The 13,905-nt window shown below is 41.5% G+C and overlaps 1 protein-coding gene across 4 annotated transcripts in view; it reads left to right on the forward strand.

The window, feature by feature from the left end:
* Positions 1 to 13,905, forward strand: part of RELN (reelin) — a 294,950-nt gene that overhangs the window by 162,618 nt on the left and 118,427 nt on the right. For all 4 annotated transcript variants that reach the window (XM_063323481.1, XM_063323482.1, XM_063323483.1 and 1 more), the window contains exon 11: positions 12,568 to 12,713. In XM_063323481.1, the coding sequence (XP_063179551.1) occupies positions 12,568 to 12,713 (146 nt within the window). The remainder of the gene's footprint in view (positions 1 to 12,567; positions 12,714 to 13,905) is intronic.

A 13,905-nucleotide genomic window follows, 5' to 3' on the forward strand; every position in this document is an offset into this window, starting at 1 on the left:
AAAGTGTAAGACTCTGGTGTAGCCACACTGTCTTAAGGCTATGTGTGATGCGGGGCTTTTATTCTTCATGGGACCCTGTAGTTATTTCAAACATTTTTAGTGTATCTAAATTGTCATCAGAGCACTCCCATACTCACATTTCATTTTTAAGGTTTTTGCTCCAGTTTTCCTCAAATTTTCAGGAACCATCTTGCCAAATGTGATTTGAACAGATTTTGCAATGTGAATTTCATGTTATGTCAAATGTAAAGCTATACATTGTGTCAAGATTTACATCAGATTCAGCATAGACCCTGTCATAACATTATAACACCGATGACAATTTTTTTGACAAAGTTCTTGTGCTTTTCAGGATTGGAACGTTATATAAAACTTTACAAAAACTTCTAATATTTTCTTTAAAACCTTTATATAGCTCTAATCTCAGTTCATCACAAGCACACTATTGTGTATAAATAGAAAGAAGAGAATCTTTGTACATTGTGTATTACACCACATTTTAAATGTTACCATACCAGTCACCTCTGTTTCAAGCAGCGTTTCACAGCAGTCAGGTAACTTGGCTGGTATAACGGCAGAATGACGGCAGCCATGGCTGGTACGTCTTCACAGGATTCCCAAATCATTAATGCTCTCAGGCTGCAGAGTTCATAGAAACTGGGGAAGCTTTTAGGAGTTTTCTCTATCACAGCTGAAGGCATTGTCCTGCCAAATAACATTGGAGAAACCCTGACAACGCTACAGGGATAGCTTGCATCAAAGCTAATTCTGGTTCTCTTTTTCCTACAAGTCCTTTTTCTTCCCGGACATCTAAAACTTGCTAAATAGTCCTGAAGTTTGTTCAGAAAGTTTCTATAGAAATTTAAATTTTTACATACATTTTCACTAAGGGATCAGCAAATTTCATTGTTATACTGTGTTACCTTTTGTAACTCTCACCTATGTGTTTTTTAAAGAAGTTTCCATACCCAGAGTCTATGACTATGTCAAACTCCATTTCAAGCTGATGAGACCTTTTTTTTGCCATACAAGTTTCAATTCATATCCTCCTGTCCTTTTTCAATTAGTATTTTAGATTAAATGGTGTTAAAAGTCTTTCCTGAAGTTTTTGTTAACTTCTTCACTGGCTTCCTTCAGTATTTTTCCTTATGAGTTCCCTTGACAATGTCAACAGTCACATTTCAAGATGTTATTTGTTGTCTAACTCAATTTTGATTAGTATATACAAAACTGTGGGTCAATTCTTTTCCTAAATTGGGCCATAAATATAAGTAATTTCACATAATGGTAGGGGTTGGAGGGGACCTCTGGGGATCATCTAGTCCAATTCATTGGACCGAGGGAATGAAATATGAAGAAAAACAAAAAGAAACAAGAAAAATGATCTTTATACATTTCTTCAATTTAATGGAGTTATTTTCTGTATTCTTCTTTCTTGCTCACCGCCTTTCACCACCCAGAATGACTGATTTTGCATATTTCTCAGGTGGAAGGGCGGTGTCAATCTGAGATAGCTCATCCAGCTGGCAGTCAGAACTGAAAGAACAGGGGAAAATACATAGTTATTTCTGGTAGAAAAACGAGTAGAAGCAGTCTTTCTCTATGTGTTTACTTTTTCTCTAAGTGTTTACTTCTGGACTGCCCCAGCAGGTGTTGCTCAGATGGTGGAACCTTCTCCTTGGAGGCTTTGTGGCACATCCAGGGTAGTAAATGAAGCAAATGAGGGTACGAACATGAGCCCATGATTTTGCACACCTTAGTTGTTACAACACCCCCTTGCTTGGCCTGGGCTTGGGCAGTCTCCCAGGCCTTATCTTCAAGGGATATATCCTCATGGATGGGCCAGGGACTGTTTCCAGTAGGCAGCAGGGATGAAACCGCTCTTCTGGGAGGAGAGCGTTTGCCCAGGTGGGTGCAAACTCTGCTGTGTTATTTGGTGTCAAGGCCAGAGAGTGGTCCCTGGCCTAATCCGGTTACAATTATGATCCTAGCATTTTTGAACTGCCCACCCCACCCATCTCTTCAGCCATCCCAAACCTTTTAAGGGAATTCTCATTAATTACCATTTTGTTGCCTTAGTGCGTTACTCTGTTAGTAAGGCATTAAGATATGGTTTGTTGGTAGTTTAGAATAAATGTTGCTGTTGCTCACATAGTTAGATGTGGTTCAGCAAGTTCTTTCCCAATAGTTGCTCAGTAGGTGGCTTTTAGAATTGCTTGTTATGCCTGGTACACGCTATTGTTGGATGCTTACCAAGTTGAAAAGAAAATATATTTTCTTCTGTAGAGTTTTACTTTGGTAGTACTTGAGGTCTACTAAAATAAATAGCAAACATTACAAATCCAGTTTTCCTGGTAAAACTGTTCAGATTAATAGCTGCTTGGATTAATAAGGTAAAAACACAGCTGAAACAAAGAAAAGTGCTACCATGAAGACTTGTCTGGGTCCTAGATTAGGTTCTGTGATGGATTCAGTCACTGGAGTGGACAGTGCAAGCAGTAATGGTAATTATGCACCAATGTGTTGACTGGTCGCGTTCACAGTTTGTGTGAACACGTGTTCAAACGTGTTCACAGTTTGGTGGAGTTGGACAGTGTGTTCTCAATAAGCACTTGTGGGAATTTGCCTGTGCCCGGCTTGGGAAGTGGTTTCTCCTCCTCTCCCAGCCTGCTTGAGCCTGGACCAGGAATTTCATTACGTTGCTTGCTGCGCTCAGGAGTGGTTGCCACTCATTTGAAAGCACATGGCTGGTTGCAGACGCAGCTGGAACTGGCTACTGAAATAGGAAGCAAGCTGAGAGATAAGCCACTGAATTTGTGTGTTTCAGTTCCAAAGAAGACAGCAAAAGACAGGAAAGATGCTGTTAGCAAGGCCAAGCAACCCTTAGGAGATTAATTGGATCCACTGGAACGTATTTATCTGTGTTGGACTGTGTGGAAGGGTGTTGAACAGGATAAATTCCTGACTGCATTTCAATATTTCCAGTGACAGCTCTGAGCGTGAGCACGGCCTTGCAACTGAGCGTGGTTAGGACGTTGCACTGGTGGTGGAGATCGCTGAAAGGCATGAAGCAGTGCTGTGCTCTGAGACCTGTTAAAGGTCTGTGGTCCTCAAGACTTCAGAGCTAACTGGGGGAAAAGATGAAATCTTCTTCTTTCGGTGATGCTTCTTGGATCTCTACTCCTATGGAACAGAAAAGCGATCTCATCTTTCACAGGACACTTCATATATCTTGTATATTTGACCAGAAATTGTTGTGTTTTGAGGTACAGCATTTGCCAAGTGTTTTAGTTTTCTCCGATTGCCCCAGTCCAAGATTGGATGTGCAAGCCCAAAAACTGAGGTTGAGAAGGGAGGCAGCTTCAACAGTCTTGTAGTTTATGTTTCTGCAGTGCTTCAATTGCATAAAAATAGCATTGAGACCAAGCCACCTATCTCTGGAATTTTTCCACATGTAGGAAAAAGCAGTACGGATCATTACAGACACTAGAGCGGCGACGCGTTTGGTCATGATGTGTTAACCCAGTGACGCTTTTCACCTTTGAGAAGAGTCAAGTTACAGAATTACTGTCTCACAGCAGTTGCAGCCACTCTTCACTTGGTGTCCAGCTGGTCGGCTTAGTTGGTTTGGTCTGCAGGACTCGGGGACTACACCTGGGGTTGTCTACAGGCGAGGACGCAGCGCGCCATAGCATGGCACGGGGGCAAGGGGGGAAGGTCAGCACCAGCCTCACTGAGCAAGTTGGGTACATGATGCATGTTATTCGCTACCATAGACACGACCGATAAATCCTGAAAACGCCCCCGTCCCAATATCCTGATACAGTAAACCCCTTAAGTAACAGCTCGTCACCATTCAGCTCGTTTTAATTTCCCAGAAATGCGTGTCAGCTTAGCAGAAGAGAAAGCTGCATAAAAAGAGAGTGGTCGAAATGAACACTCACACTCAGAAAAATATGCCGAAAATGTATGCCATGTATGCCAAAAATGTGCCATAAAACTCCATGACCTCCCACCACACCCTGAGCACATCAGGGCTGTGCACATCCTAGGTCTGCGAGTCCTTCCTGAACCTGTGCTGTTGTGTGTCACTGAGCAGGGAAGACATGCACGCAGGCCTAGGAGTTTGGCAAAAAAAAAAAAAGGCCGATTAAGCTATTCCACACCCCCAGCTCCAGCGCAGATTTCCAAATGTCTGAATACTCTGTTAATTAGTAGGAATGGCTTTGGATAGTCTTCTTTGAAAACAAACATCCTGATAGTCCATATATATATCTATCTATCTTTGTCGGGTTTAATTGTTTGTGATGAAATGAACAAGATTTTTTTCCCTTTTTTTGGTTTAAAAAAGGGGTAAGGTACCCATTGTCTTAATTAGATCAAATATATTTGTTTGCAGGAGGAAAGGTGATGCTCTATGTCTGCCAGTGTGAAAATGGCAGACTGAAATTGCTATGACCTTATATTGGATAAAGTTATGCAGATATAGGTGCTTCTGATGAGACTCTTTTGTTTTTGAATAAGATATAGCAAGGCAGTATTTGGTCTGTGGGCCAAACCCAGCCTTCTAGCCAGCTGCTTTGCCTTGCAGGAGCCCTTATCCACCACATCTTCCTGGGAAGAGGCGAGCAGGCTTCCTGCTGCACCTCATCTGAGAGCCATTCCTGCTTCTCTGTGGGTGGAAGGAGGAGTGTGAGAGGGGAGGAGAGGTGAAGAAAGCAGAGCAGGGTGCACAAAACCTGTCGACCGGCTCCCTTTAGTGAGAGTGCGGGCACTCTGAGCTGTGTCCATGAGGAGGCATCTGTACATCCATAGGATGCGTATATCCATGGATCTGGCCCATCCATAGACTTGCTCTTGCCTTTTTTTTTTTTTTTTTTGTTAACAATCACACTGTTAATTAAAATAATAATACTTAGATACAGTGTCTAGGGGGTCATTGGAACTGATAGGTGGTTTGCTGCGGTGCTGTGAGTTGTTTGGGCAGCTGAGAATCGCTGTCAGGCAGCGATGCTGAACCTGCACCTTTCTCCACGCCAGTTCCCCGTGGCTCGGAAGTGTGGCGGGGGGTGGCAGGGAGCCAGCGTTAGCTCTGAGCTGGCGTCAAAGCACCAGGGGTCTTTCCTGCCTCCTAGAAGGAAAGAATTTGGTCTTTGCAGGTCACTGTGAGATGCACATTAATAAAAACAACATGAATTGACCCATTAGATGCCAAAGACTAGAAATGACTTTGGTTGACTCTTTCTCACTTTAATTTTACAGTGGCGTAAATACATATCATTACTTTCAGAAGAACAGATGAAATTTAATCATGCTCACTGCAGAGTGCTAGAAACATCAATAGTTCCCAATAACATAGAGGAATAGTTCAGTTCATGCCAGTTAAATGACTCACTAAGGAAATCAGTCATCGCCAGAATGACCGGTGTTGTACAAACATCATGAAATGTCCTAGAAAATTAGGAACCATATAAATCATATGAATCCCTCGTAAACAATCAAAGTGTTTTGAGCACTAGCCTTTGAATAAGAGTCTATAATCAGAAATGATGAGTGAAAACACACTTTATAAGCTGTTTGTTACAATGTCATGGGACAAGTTTCATCCCGTTGTTTTGGAAAGGGAAGGTGCACTATAACCCTCCGTGCACCTGGCCTGTTTGCGCAGCCAAGGTTTTCATTCTGTAACCTATATTAAATGATGTAAAAATGTAGCGTGTGGGAAAGATTAAAACCCTGTTTATCTTATGGGAAAGTGTTCCAATCACATTGTGGTTTCTTCTTTGGTTAAAGAAGGGACTTCAGGCCAGAAGCGTTAGTAACCAAATCCACAGAATTTAGAATTTAGCATCTGCCCTAAATTCTGTCATCGTACCTTTGCTGGATAAGACGTTGCATACAGAGTACAATTTTATCAAGAGTGAATCTATCCTTCTACCTGCTATCATGTCAACATCTAAAAATTTTGAAAACCTGCATGACTCATTCCCAGAAAGACACAATATCTAATTTATGGCTCCATTGACAATGCTGCTTTAATTAATTTTCTTCATCTTTTTTCTTGTTCCTCTGCTTCTCGTATCTCATCTGTTTGCATTGCATAGATTTTAATTAAAAAAAACCTCTCCTCTCTAAGGAGCAATCTGAAGTGGCAAAAATAATCACTTAAAATATTACAGTCATTAAAAAATTGGCTGCGGTCAAAGCCATGCATTTTCAATTTGCCGACAAACGATATTTTCGTTTCCTTTTAAAGTGCGTTTTGTATTTGAATAGCATTCACCAGCCAGCCTGGCTATGAGAGATGCTCCTCCAGCTGGGTGGGCTGCGTGACAACTCCTTAATGGGGGAAATTGATGGCCCTCTGCTCGTGTAGAGGTGAAGGCATACTGGGCAGATTTCTTTCCATCTGCTGTCAGCCCTTTGCAAGCTGGCACTGCCCAAATGCCCAACACATTCATTCCAATGCAAGAAATGTCGCCAAAAAATAAATTGTGAGGCTACAGCTGTCTGAAAGAATCATCGGGGCCATTAGGCCCAGGAGAGATAATATGAAGAGGTGCATCAGTGTTCATCTCTGATAAAAACCTAATTAAATGACGGTAAAGATGACTGCGGATACTTTAAAGGCACAGAGGTGAACAACATTTTCATGGGAGTGTGGGGATGAGCCTCGGGAAGATGATATGCAGCACCTCAGCCAAAAATCTGTTACACTGAGGAATTTCACACTAGTGTTTTCTGTTGATGCTTCTCCGAATGGCACAGTTGTATCATTTAGTTGCCCTCTGTTCTGCTCTCCAAGTAAAGAAATCCCATACTGTAAAGCCAAGAGGTATTTATTGATTCACAAGTTTGACTTGAACAACTGGGACAGAAGCTGGTTTGGATGAACTTCAGTGTTTCTGTTTACATTCCCAATTTTTGTCTTTTGAGCTTCTAAAAATCTTCACGGCTGCGTTCTTAGCTGCAACTGTGACAGGCTGATCTGGTTGATGCTTGTGCTACTTCACATGGCAGGGTGAACAGGAGACCTCCAGAGGTCCCTCCCAGCCAATGGGTCATGCTGAGGGTAACAGATGTCTCTTTGCGTGGTGCTCTCATCCAAGTCTTTAAAAATGCAGAGATTGTTCAGGCATGCTACATGATGTAGGATCCCAGATCTTACTTGGGGCCCTTAAACCGTTTAGATGCCATAGAAAGTTGGTCAGTATTTATTTATGAAAACATAAACAAGTCCAGTTGGAAAGTACCTGCTTCACCAAATCTGATTTCCCTGCTTTTGCTGGCCAATGGTTTTGAGCAGTCCTAATTGAAACCCTTCTGCATCTCAGACGGTCAAGAGGATTTCCCAAAAGCACCTACTGGAAAAAGGTGAAAGCTGTAGGTAGAAAATATAACATGTAAGGAGTATAGAGTAGGATAAAGAGGGTGACAGACTCTTGATGAAAGTTTGATTGATTTTGAGACCACGCACTACTCTCTCCCATAGTCTGTGTCCTCAAATTATTAGCTAATGCCCTCATAATGTACAACAGAAAGCTCACCTGAATTAATAAGACTTGATGGCTTTCATAAACAACTTGGCTAAGAACTGTACTCATAGACTAGAAATATTCATAGACTAGAAATACTCGTAGACTAGAAATACTCTTAGATAACAGCAATTTTAGGATGAAAATGTATTTTTTGTAGTAGTGGTACCATTGTAGCATCAGAGCCCTGAGCAAGGAACGTACCACTGCTGCCTCTTCAGGCACAAACCGAAAAGAGCCTGTGTCCCAGGAAATTGCAATCCATTTATAAAACCAGAGATAAGCTGGCGCTGGGGAGATGCAAGAGTGAAAGGAAATATTGCAAGAGGGGAGAGTGCTCATCCTGGTAAGCAGTGCATTCTTCAGTGTAATCAAATGCAAAGCTTGTTGAGGAAAACGCTAAGTGTCTGAAGGACTTCATCTTGCGGGGAATTTGCCAAACATGGTGGGCAGAATGGGCAAGGGCATGCAAATTTGTCATCCCACCAGGAGAAGTAGTGGGAAATATCTGCAGTCAAGGAAAAGTGAGCCAGGAGATGGTGCATGGAGGGGGATGGTGGAGGCAGGTGAGGATGAGCCATGCAGGACCTTGAAAGTAGGGGAAAAACAGTGATACCATAACTATCCAGTAGACAAACTTTAGAAACACAGAAAATTCTTAGTGAAGATTAGACTGAAAGCAAATCCAAGCACGCTGAGATATGGGAATGCATCCAGCCAATTTTCATTTTGCCCTATTCATGCAAAGCAATAGCTTAACAATTGCAGCTAGTGAATAATAGTATTGGTAGTGCCAGATTAAATTAAACTGTTTTATTTTCCCTTGGGATGACCACAGTCCCTGAACAGAACTTGGCCTCTTTCCGTTTGGCAGCAGGCGGGGGTTGTTTATTTAGGAATACAACAGTTTACTTATGGCAGGCTGATGGTCCCACTCCAGTTGCAGACAATGGGAAGTAGCTGCTGTTGTGAAGTGGCTCCATTCAAGTGCCTGCAAGCGTCCTGCGTTCTATTATGTAGGTGATTTGGGAGAAAACTTTGTTTAGTGAAGGTTATCAGATTTGTCAAAGGATTTATTCCCCAAATTAATTTTTTCTCACAAATTAGTTAACTTTTCAATGTTGTAATTTGTGCAAGGACACACTAAACGTTCCCCGTGCTTTTAATTGCCTTTAAATAAAATTAAATTCTGCTCTAGTTCTGGACCTAAAGCTGATGCTTCCATGGTAACAAGGAGAAATATCCTACAAGTCGCTGTCGTTTGGCCTTTCTGATTATAAAATTTGCTCAGCAAGATAATTTGTTCTTATCTTATAAATCGTTTAAATAAAAAATGAAACAGAGAACAAATTGAATCTTAAATTTGTAAAAGAGAGAACTCTATATCTACATAGAGAGATCTGCAGTATCTCCGGTTTAGGGACAACGTAATCCAGTTGGTTTCAAAAGGCAGTACCTGTTCATTCCAGATTTTTTATCACTTTAGAATGACAAAAAAAAAGACCTGTAGAATTCAGTCCTTGAGTGCTGGAAGTATATAGACTACCACTGCAAGCATAAAGCCTTTAATTTGGGAAAGAGGCAGCACAGGACATAAATTGTACTTCAGTTCTTTGTTTCTGGGTTGAACCCAAGAGAAAAGGAGTCTGATGGTTTCAATTCAGTCTCTAATCTGTTCAAGCCTTATTACAAAACCGCAAAATAATCCAACACAGTCAGCAGCCTCCTGGATGTTGAACAAGACTGACAAGGTAGTTGGGGGCAATGCCGGTGCAGGACCATCTCCTGTGGAGCTTCCTTTGCTCCTAGAAAATTGGGCTCAGTGCTCTTTGAGGTTGTTCTCCCCTTGGCAGCCTATCGGATGAAAAAAAAAAGATCAGTTAAAGCAGGGATGGATAGCAACTGCTTGAAAAATAGAGAGAAATATATGGAAGCTAAGTGTGAACCGGGGGGGTGATGATTATACGGACAAGAGAAACGTGGCAGGTGGGAGAGGATGAGATCATGAGGAGAGGAGCCCTGGCCCCGGCTGGAGCAGCTCAGCTCATGCAGGTGGAGCTGGTCCTCACCTGCTTCTCCCATGGGCATGTATCCAGGGTCCCAAATGGTGGCACCGGGGCAAAAAAGTACCAGAAAATGATGGCACTCCCTCAGAACTTCTTTAAAAGCCATAGATGTGGTTTTAGCATCTTTCTTTAAAGGTAATGAGCTTCTATGACTGGTTCCGTAGGTATGTAGAATAATAGAAGGAGTTAACCCCCAGTTGGAACTTTTCTTCTGTGTAGCTGTTTCAAGGGAGTTTCAAAGCCAATGTGAGCAGAGGGTAATTTGAGGCATACGTTGTGTGGGTCATTAACGCATAAAATATCCCTGAAATACATATTCATAGATACTGTAGAGCTCTCTATAAAAGCATAGAGATAGTTTTATAGAACTAATGAAATAAATGAGGCTTCTGTATCCTTTTGAGCTTTCATAAAGGGTTGATCATACACCACTGTATAAATAAGTACATATTCACCCTTTTGCCAAAGTGCCCATTTATTTATCTTGACAACCTAAATGGAAACTCCATCCGATGTACTTCAGTAAATATTCTGTTAGGCAGCAGCAGGAGATACAAACATTAAATGATAATGGGGTTGTATCTATTTTGTGTTTATTTTAATAGGTGGCTTTCATCAGGCAAGAGATTACTAGTTCCATGCCCCACTATCAAGTATATACTTACATATAACTTAGCACCCGAGAAATAAGTAAGGCTTATAAAGGATTTTCCAAAGCTTTTATGCGATTGTAATAACTAGCTCAGTAGGATCTATTTGTCTATTTGTTTCCTAAGAGATGAAGGGTTACGTATAAATTAGAATTAAGTTTTAGCCTGTATATTTATTTTTAGTGTATTTGCTTGACTGCCTGCAGTTAATAGGAGTTTTGTGGCAGATTGATTGACAGATCAATTCTGTTTCTTAATTTCTGTTCAACAAATGAAGAAAATTCTGAAAAGAAAGGAGCAAAATAAACAGATTATTGTGAAAGTTCTGATGTTAGCAATACCTGTGAGGATGAAGGATAAAGTCAGTGAACAAAAGCCATTTATCAGTCAACTATAAGGAACAGCCTAGTACAAACAGTGTTTTTCAAAGAGAAGTAAAATGCAAAACTGTTTCATTAATTTTTGCTAGTTATAAAATATTTTATGTGTAAATTATTCTGCCTTTTCAGTGGCAGCAGCTGCATGTATGGTGCACTGTGAATACGGTGCATTACCAGAGCAAGGAGGCTTGTGACAAAATCTTTTTCATTTCTGTGATAAACGATCAACACCAGAATCTTTCTATTGCTTTGACCTTTCTTTGGAAGAAAAACACTTTAACAGCAATTTGCGTATTTTAGCATTTGAAATAGTCTTTCCACCTTTATAGTGTGTTCTTTTAGTCAGTGTTCATAAACACAGAGCTGTTGTCATTCCACTATAGACCAGAAAGTCTCTACACTAAAATCAGACTTCAGGTACTCAGATTTTTTTCTATCAATGTATACACATCTCTAAAAATGTAGTCACATATTACATTCCTAAATATAAATTAATTGCTAAGTTATAGGCAACCATACTTGAAAATCATCAACAAAACAATTCCAGTCATGTCTTTTTTTTGCATTGGTAAAAAAAAGAAGAGTTATAGAATAGGACAAAATGTGTTATTTTGCATTTTGCTCATAAAATCACATAGACAAAGATGTAGTGGCCAGTTTTCATTTTTTGCCACATCTTTCTCTTTGTTAACAATTTAATTATTCACTTACGTGACACCACCATGACCTTTTTAAAGGCAGAAGAGGTGATCGTCGTACTTTCCCTCGGCACGTTATAAAGGGGCTCAGAGACAAGAGGGCATTGCATAGACAATACTGAAAAGGTCAATGAAATTTGGCATTATTATATCTCTTTTTCAGAAGTTGAACTGTGGTAAGAATGCAGAATTTACTCTAATTAACCATTTCTTATTTCAGTTATCACTTTTAATGCGACCAAGTTTCCAGCCAGAAAAAGGGTTTGAGCTAATTATTACTTTTATCAGTATTTGTTGTAATATGAACAATTCAATAAAATGCCAGCTTCTCAGTTGGCATTATGGCCACGTAAGTCTTCTTTAGAAGCTTCCAGTATCTGTTTCAGCTACACAGATTTTGCAGACTTTTACCATTTTATCAGACACTCAAGAATGCAAAAGCAGGATAGGAGAGAGAAGAAAATCTGTGCTGTAGCCCCCATGTGCTCCTCACAGACAGCTTCTTCCAGGCCAATACTCCTGGAGACTCTTGGTAGTCTTGGTAGTTGGGGCAGACCCGTGGCTTCATTTGATGCTGCTGAGATGGTATATCCAGAAATGCAACGGGAAAGCAGATGCGTTGGGTTTGGGGGCAGCCTCAGAGGCTCCCTGAGACGGCTGTGTCACAAGAGCTAGTTGCCTATAGAGCTATTTGTTATTTGAATTAAATATGGCACATATAGCCTTTTCACTCGTACACTCAGACCCAAAGTTTACTGTATATGACTGCAGAGCAATTTCACATGCAAACATCTCTGCTGGCCAAAATTCAGGCATGGAGATCTTACATGTGTTTCACAGCATGAAACTCCTACGCCGACAAAGTATCCACAGCAATATTTGATATACTACTAAAGCTATTTGTACACACGGCTGTGTGTGTGCCAGACGTAACGGCAATGCTTTAAAATAGAAATCAAAAACTCCCAGAGGTATGGTACATGTCTTTTCTATGGAAACACAGCTTTACAATGGTCTGAAGTGCATTTGTAGGGAAGCAGGTATGAGACCAGGATGCACTTATCATTGGGGGAGGGCCAAGAAAGATAAAAGACGACCGTCCATTTTTTATTTTTAGTTTGTTTCAGGCGTCAGTGAGTCATTAGGTAACGTACAGCTTGCTCTGAGCCCAGGCGGTGCATGAGCAGGACAGCTGCCCTTGCAAAACCCCACGTAACGTCACCTCCTTTTGTCCACAGCATAGCTGCCAGTCGGATGGAAACGCCATCTACTTCCACGGGACAGAAGGCAGCGAGTTCAATTTCGCCACAACCCGGGACGTGGACCTTTCCACGGAGGATGCCCAGGAGCAGTGGGCAGAAGAGTTTGAGAGCCAGCCTAAAGGGTGAGTGCCCCTCACCTGTGCAGGGCCCCAAGACTAGAATAAATAGTAATACAGTAAACAACAGGTGATTGTGGATTTTGGGGAGGAATAAGTCTGGTAAGCCGAGGAGGAACAGTCCGTTTCCAGATCATTCTGAAAAAAAGTCGTGCTCGTGAATTATATAGTCATTCTGAAGAAACACAGAACGTTGATCTCTCTGGTCATTCTGTCACACCTGAGTGTTTTTAACAAACTCATATCCATATGAAATCAAATTCCTTGAGAAATTCGTCCCCCTCTGGATCCCTGCGGTGAGCCACGCTTTGCCATGAGAGAGCTCCTGCTTGTGCAGAAGCCTGCAGGTGCTGGAGGAGGAGGAGGAGAAGGCAGGACAGCTGAAGCAGCAGCCTGCTCTCACCTTGCAGCACCAAGAGTGTGGCCATGTCTACCCTGCCAGGGTTGAGGATTTGGCTGGTAATTTACTATTTTTACTTTAAATAAATATAAGGATTCAAAGAATACCTGTAAAGCCAGATCCAGCAGGGACTGCTGCAAGGGCACAGAAAGTAAAGAGACCATCTAGGACAGCAAAATTACCGCTCTTGCCAAAATATGAGCGAGCTTTAGGAGAAAAGTGTCCTGGTAAAGAAGTGGCATTTTATATACCTCAGTGTATAAATTCTGACAAAAAGAAAATAACCACCAATTTTTTATTTAAAAAAAAGGGGAATTTCATTAGTTGCTGTAACCCCAGGGCAATGAGAAACGTACACTCTTAATTTATGGGTCTCTACTGAATGTTGATTTTAACTTACAAAGCGCTGCAGATCATTAGCAGCTGATTCAAATGCTGCCTATGCTGTGCTGAAGGTAAAGAGCACCTTTTAAGAAACACATGCTAATGCGTCCTGTGGACACACGGTTTATTTGGGGCTTACGGAAAAAATATTCACTGTGAACTCCGTCCCAGGTCGAATAATCAACCCGTGGCATAGCGGGTGCTCTTTCAGACAAAGGAAAGAAAATGAGGAGGCGTGTTGGGTGACCATGTGGGATACGTTTGAGATGTTCTCTCAGTCTGTTTTTCATCTTGAAAAAACAGGACGGGAGTGCTACCTGGGGACATCTGCCCTGTCTGTAGGTCCCGTCTCTGCTGGACCAGGGGTTTAGTTGAGCTAAGTCAGGCCAGATCCCTCATCGTCAGCTGTTCTAA

Source organism: Chroicocephalus ridibundus, chromosome 1 (assembly GCF_963924245.1).
Source record: "Chroicocephalus ridibundus chromosome 1, bChrRid1.1, whole genome shotgun sequence".
NCBI lineage: Eukaryota > Metazoa > Chordata > Aves > Charadriiformes > Laridae > Chroicocephalus > Chroicocephalus ridibundus.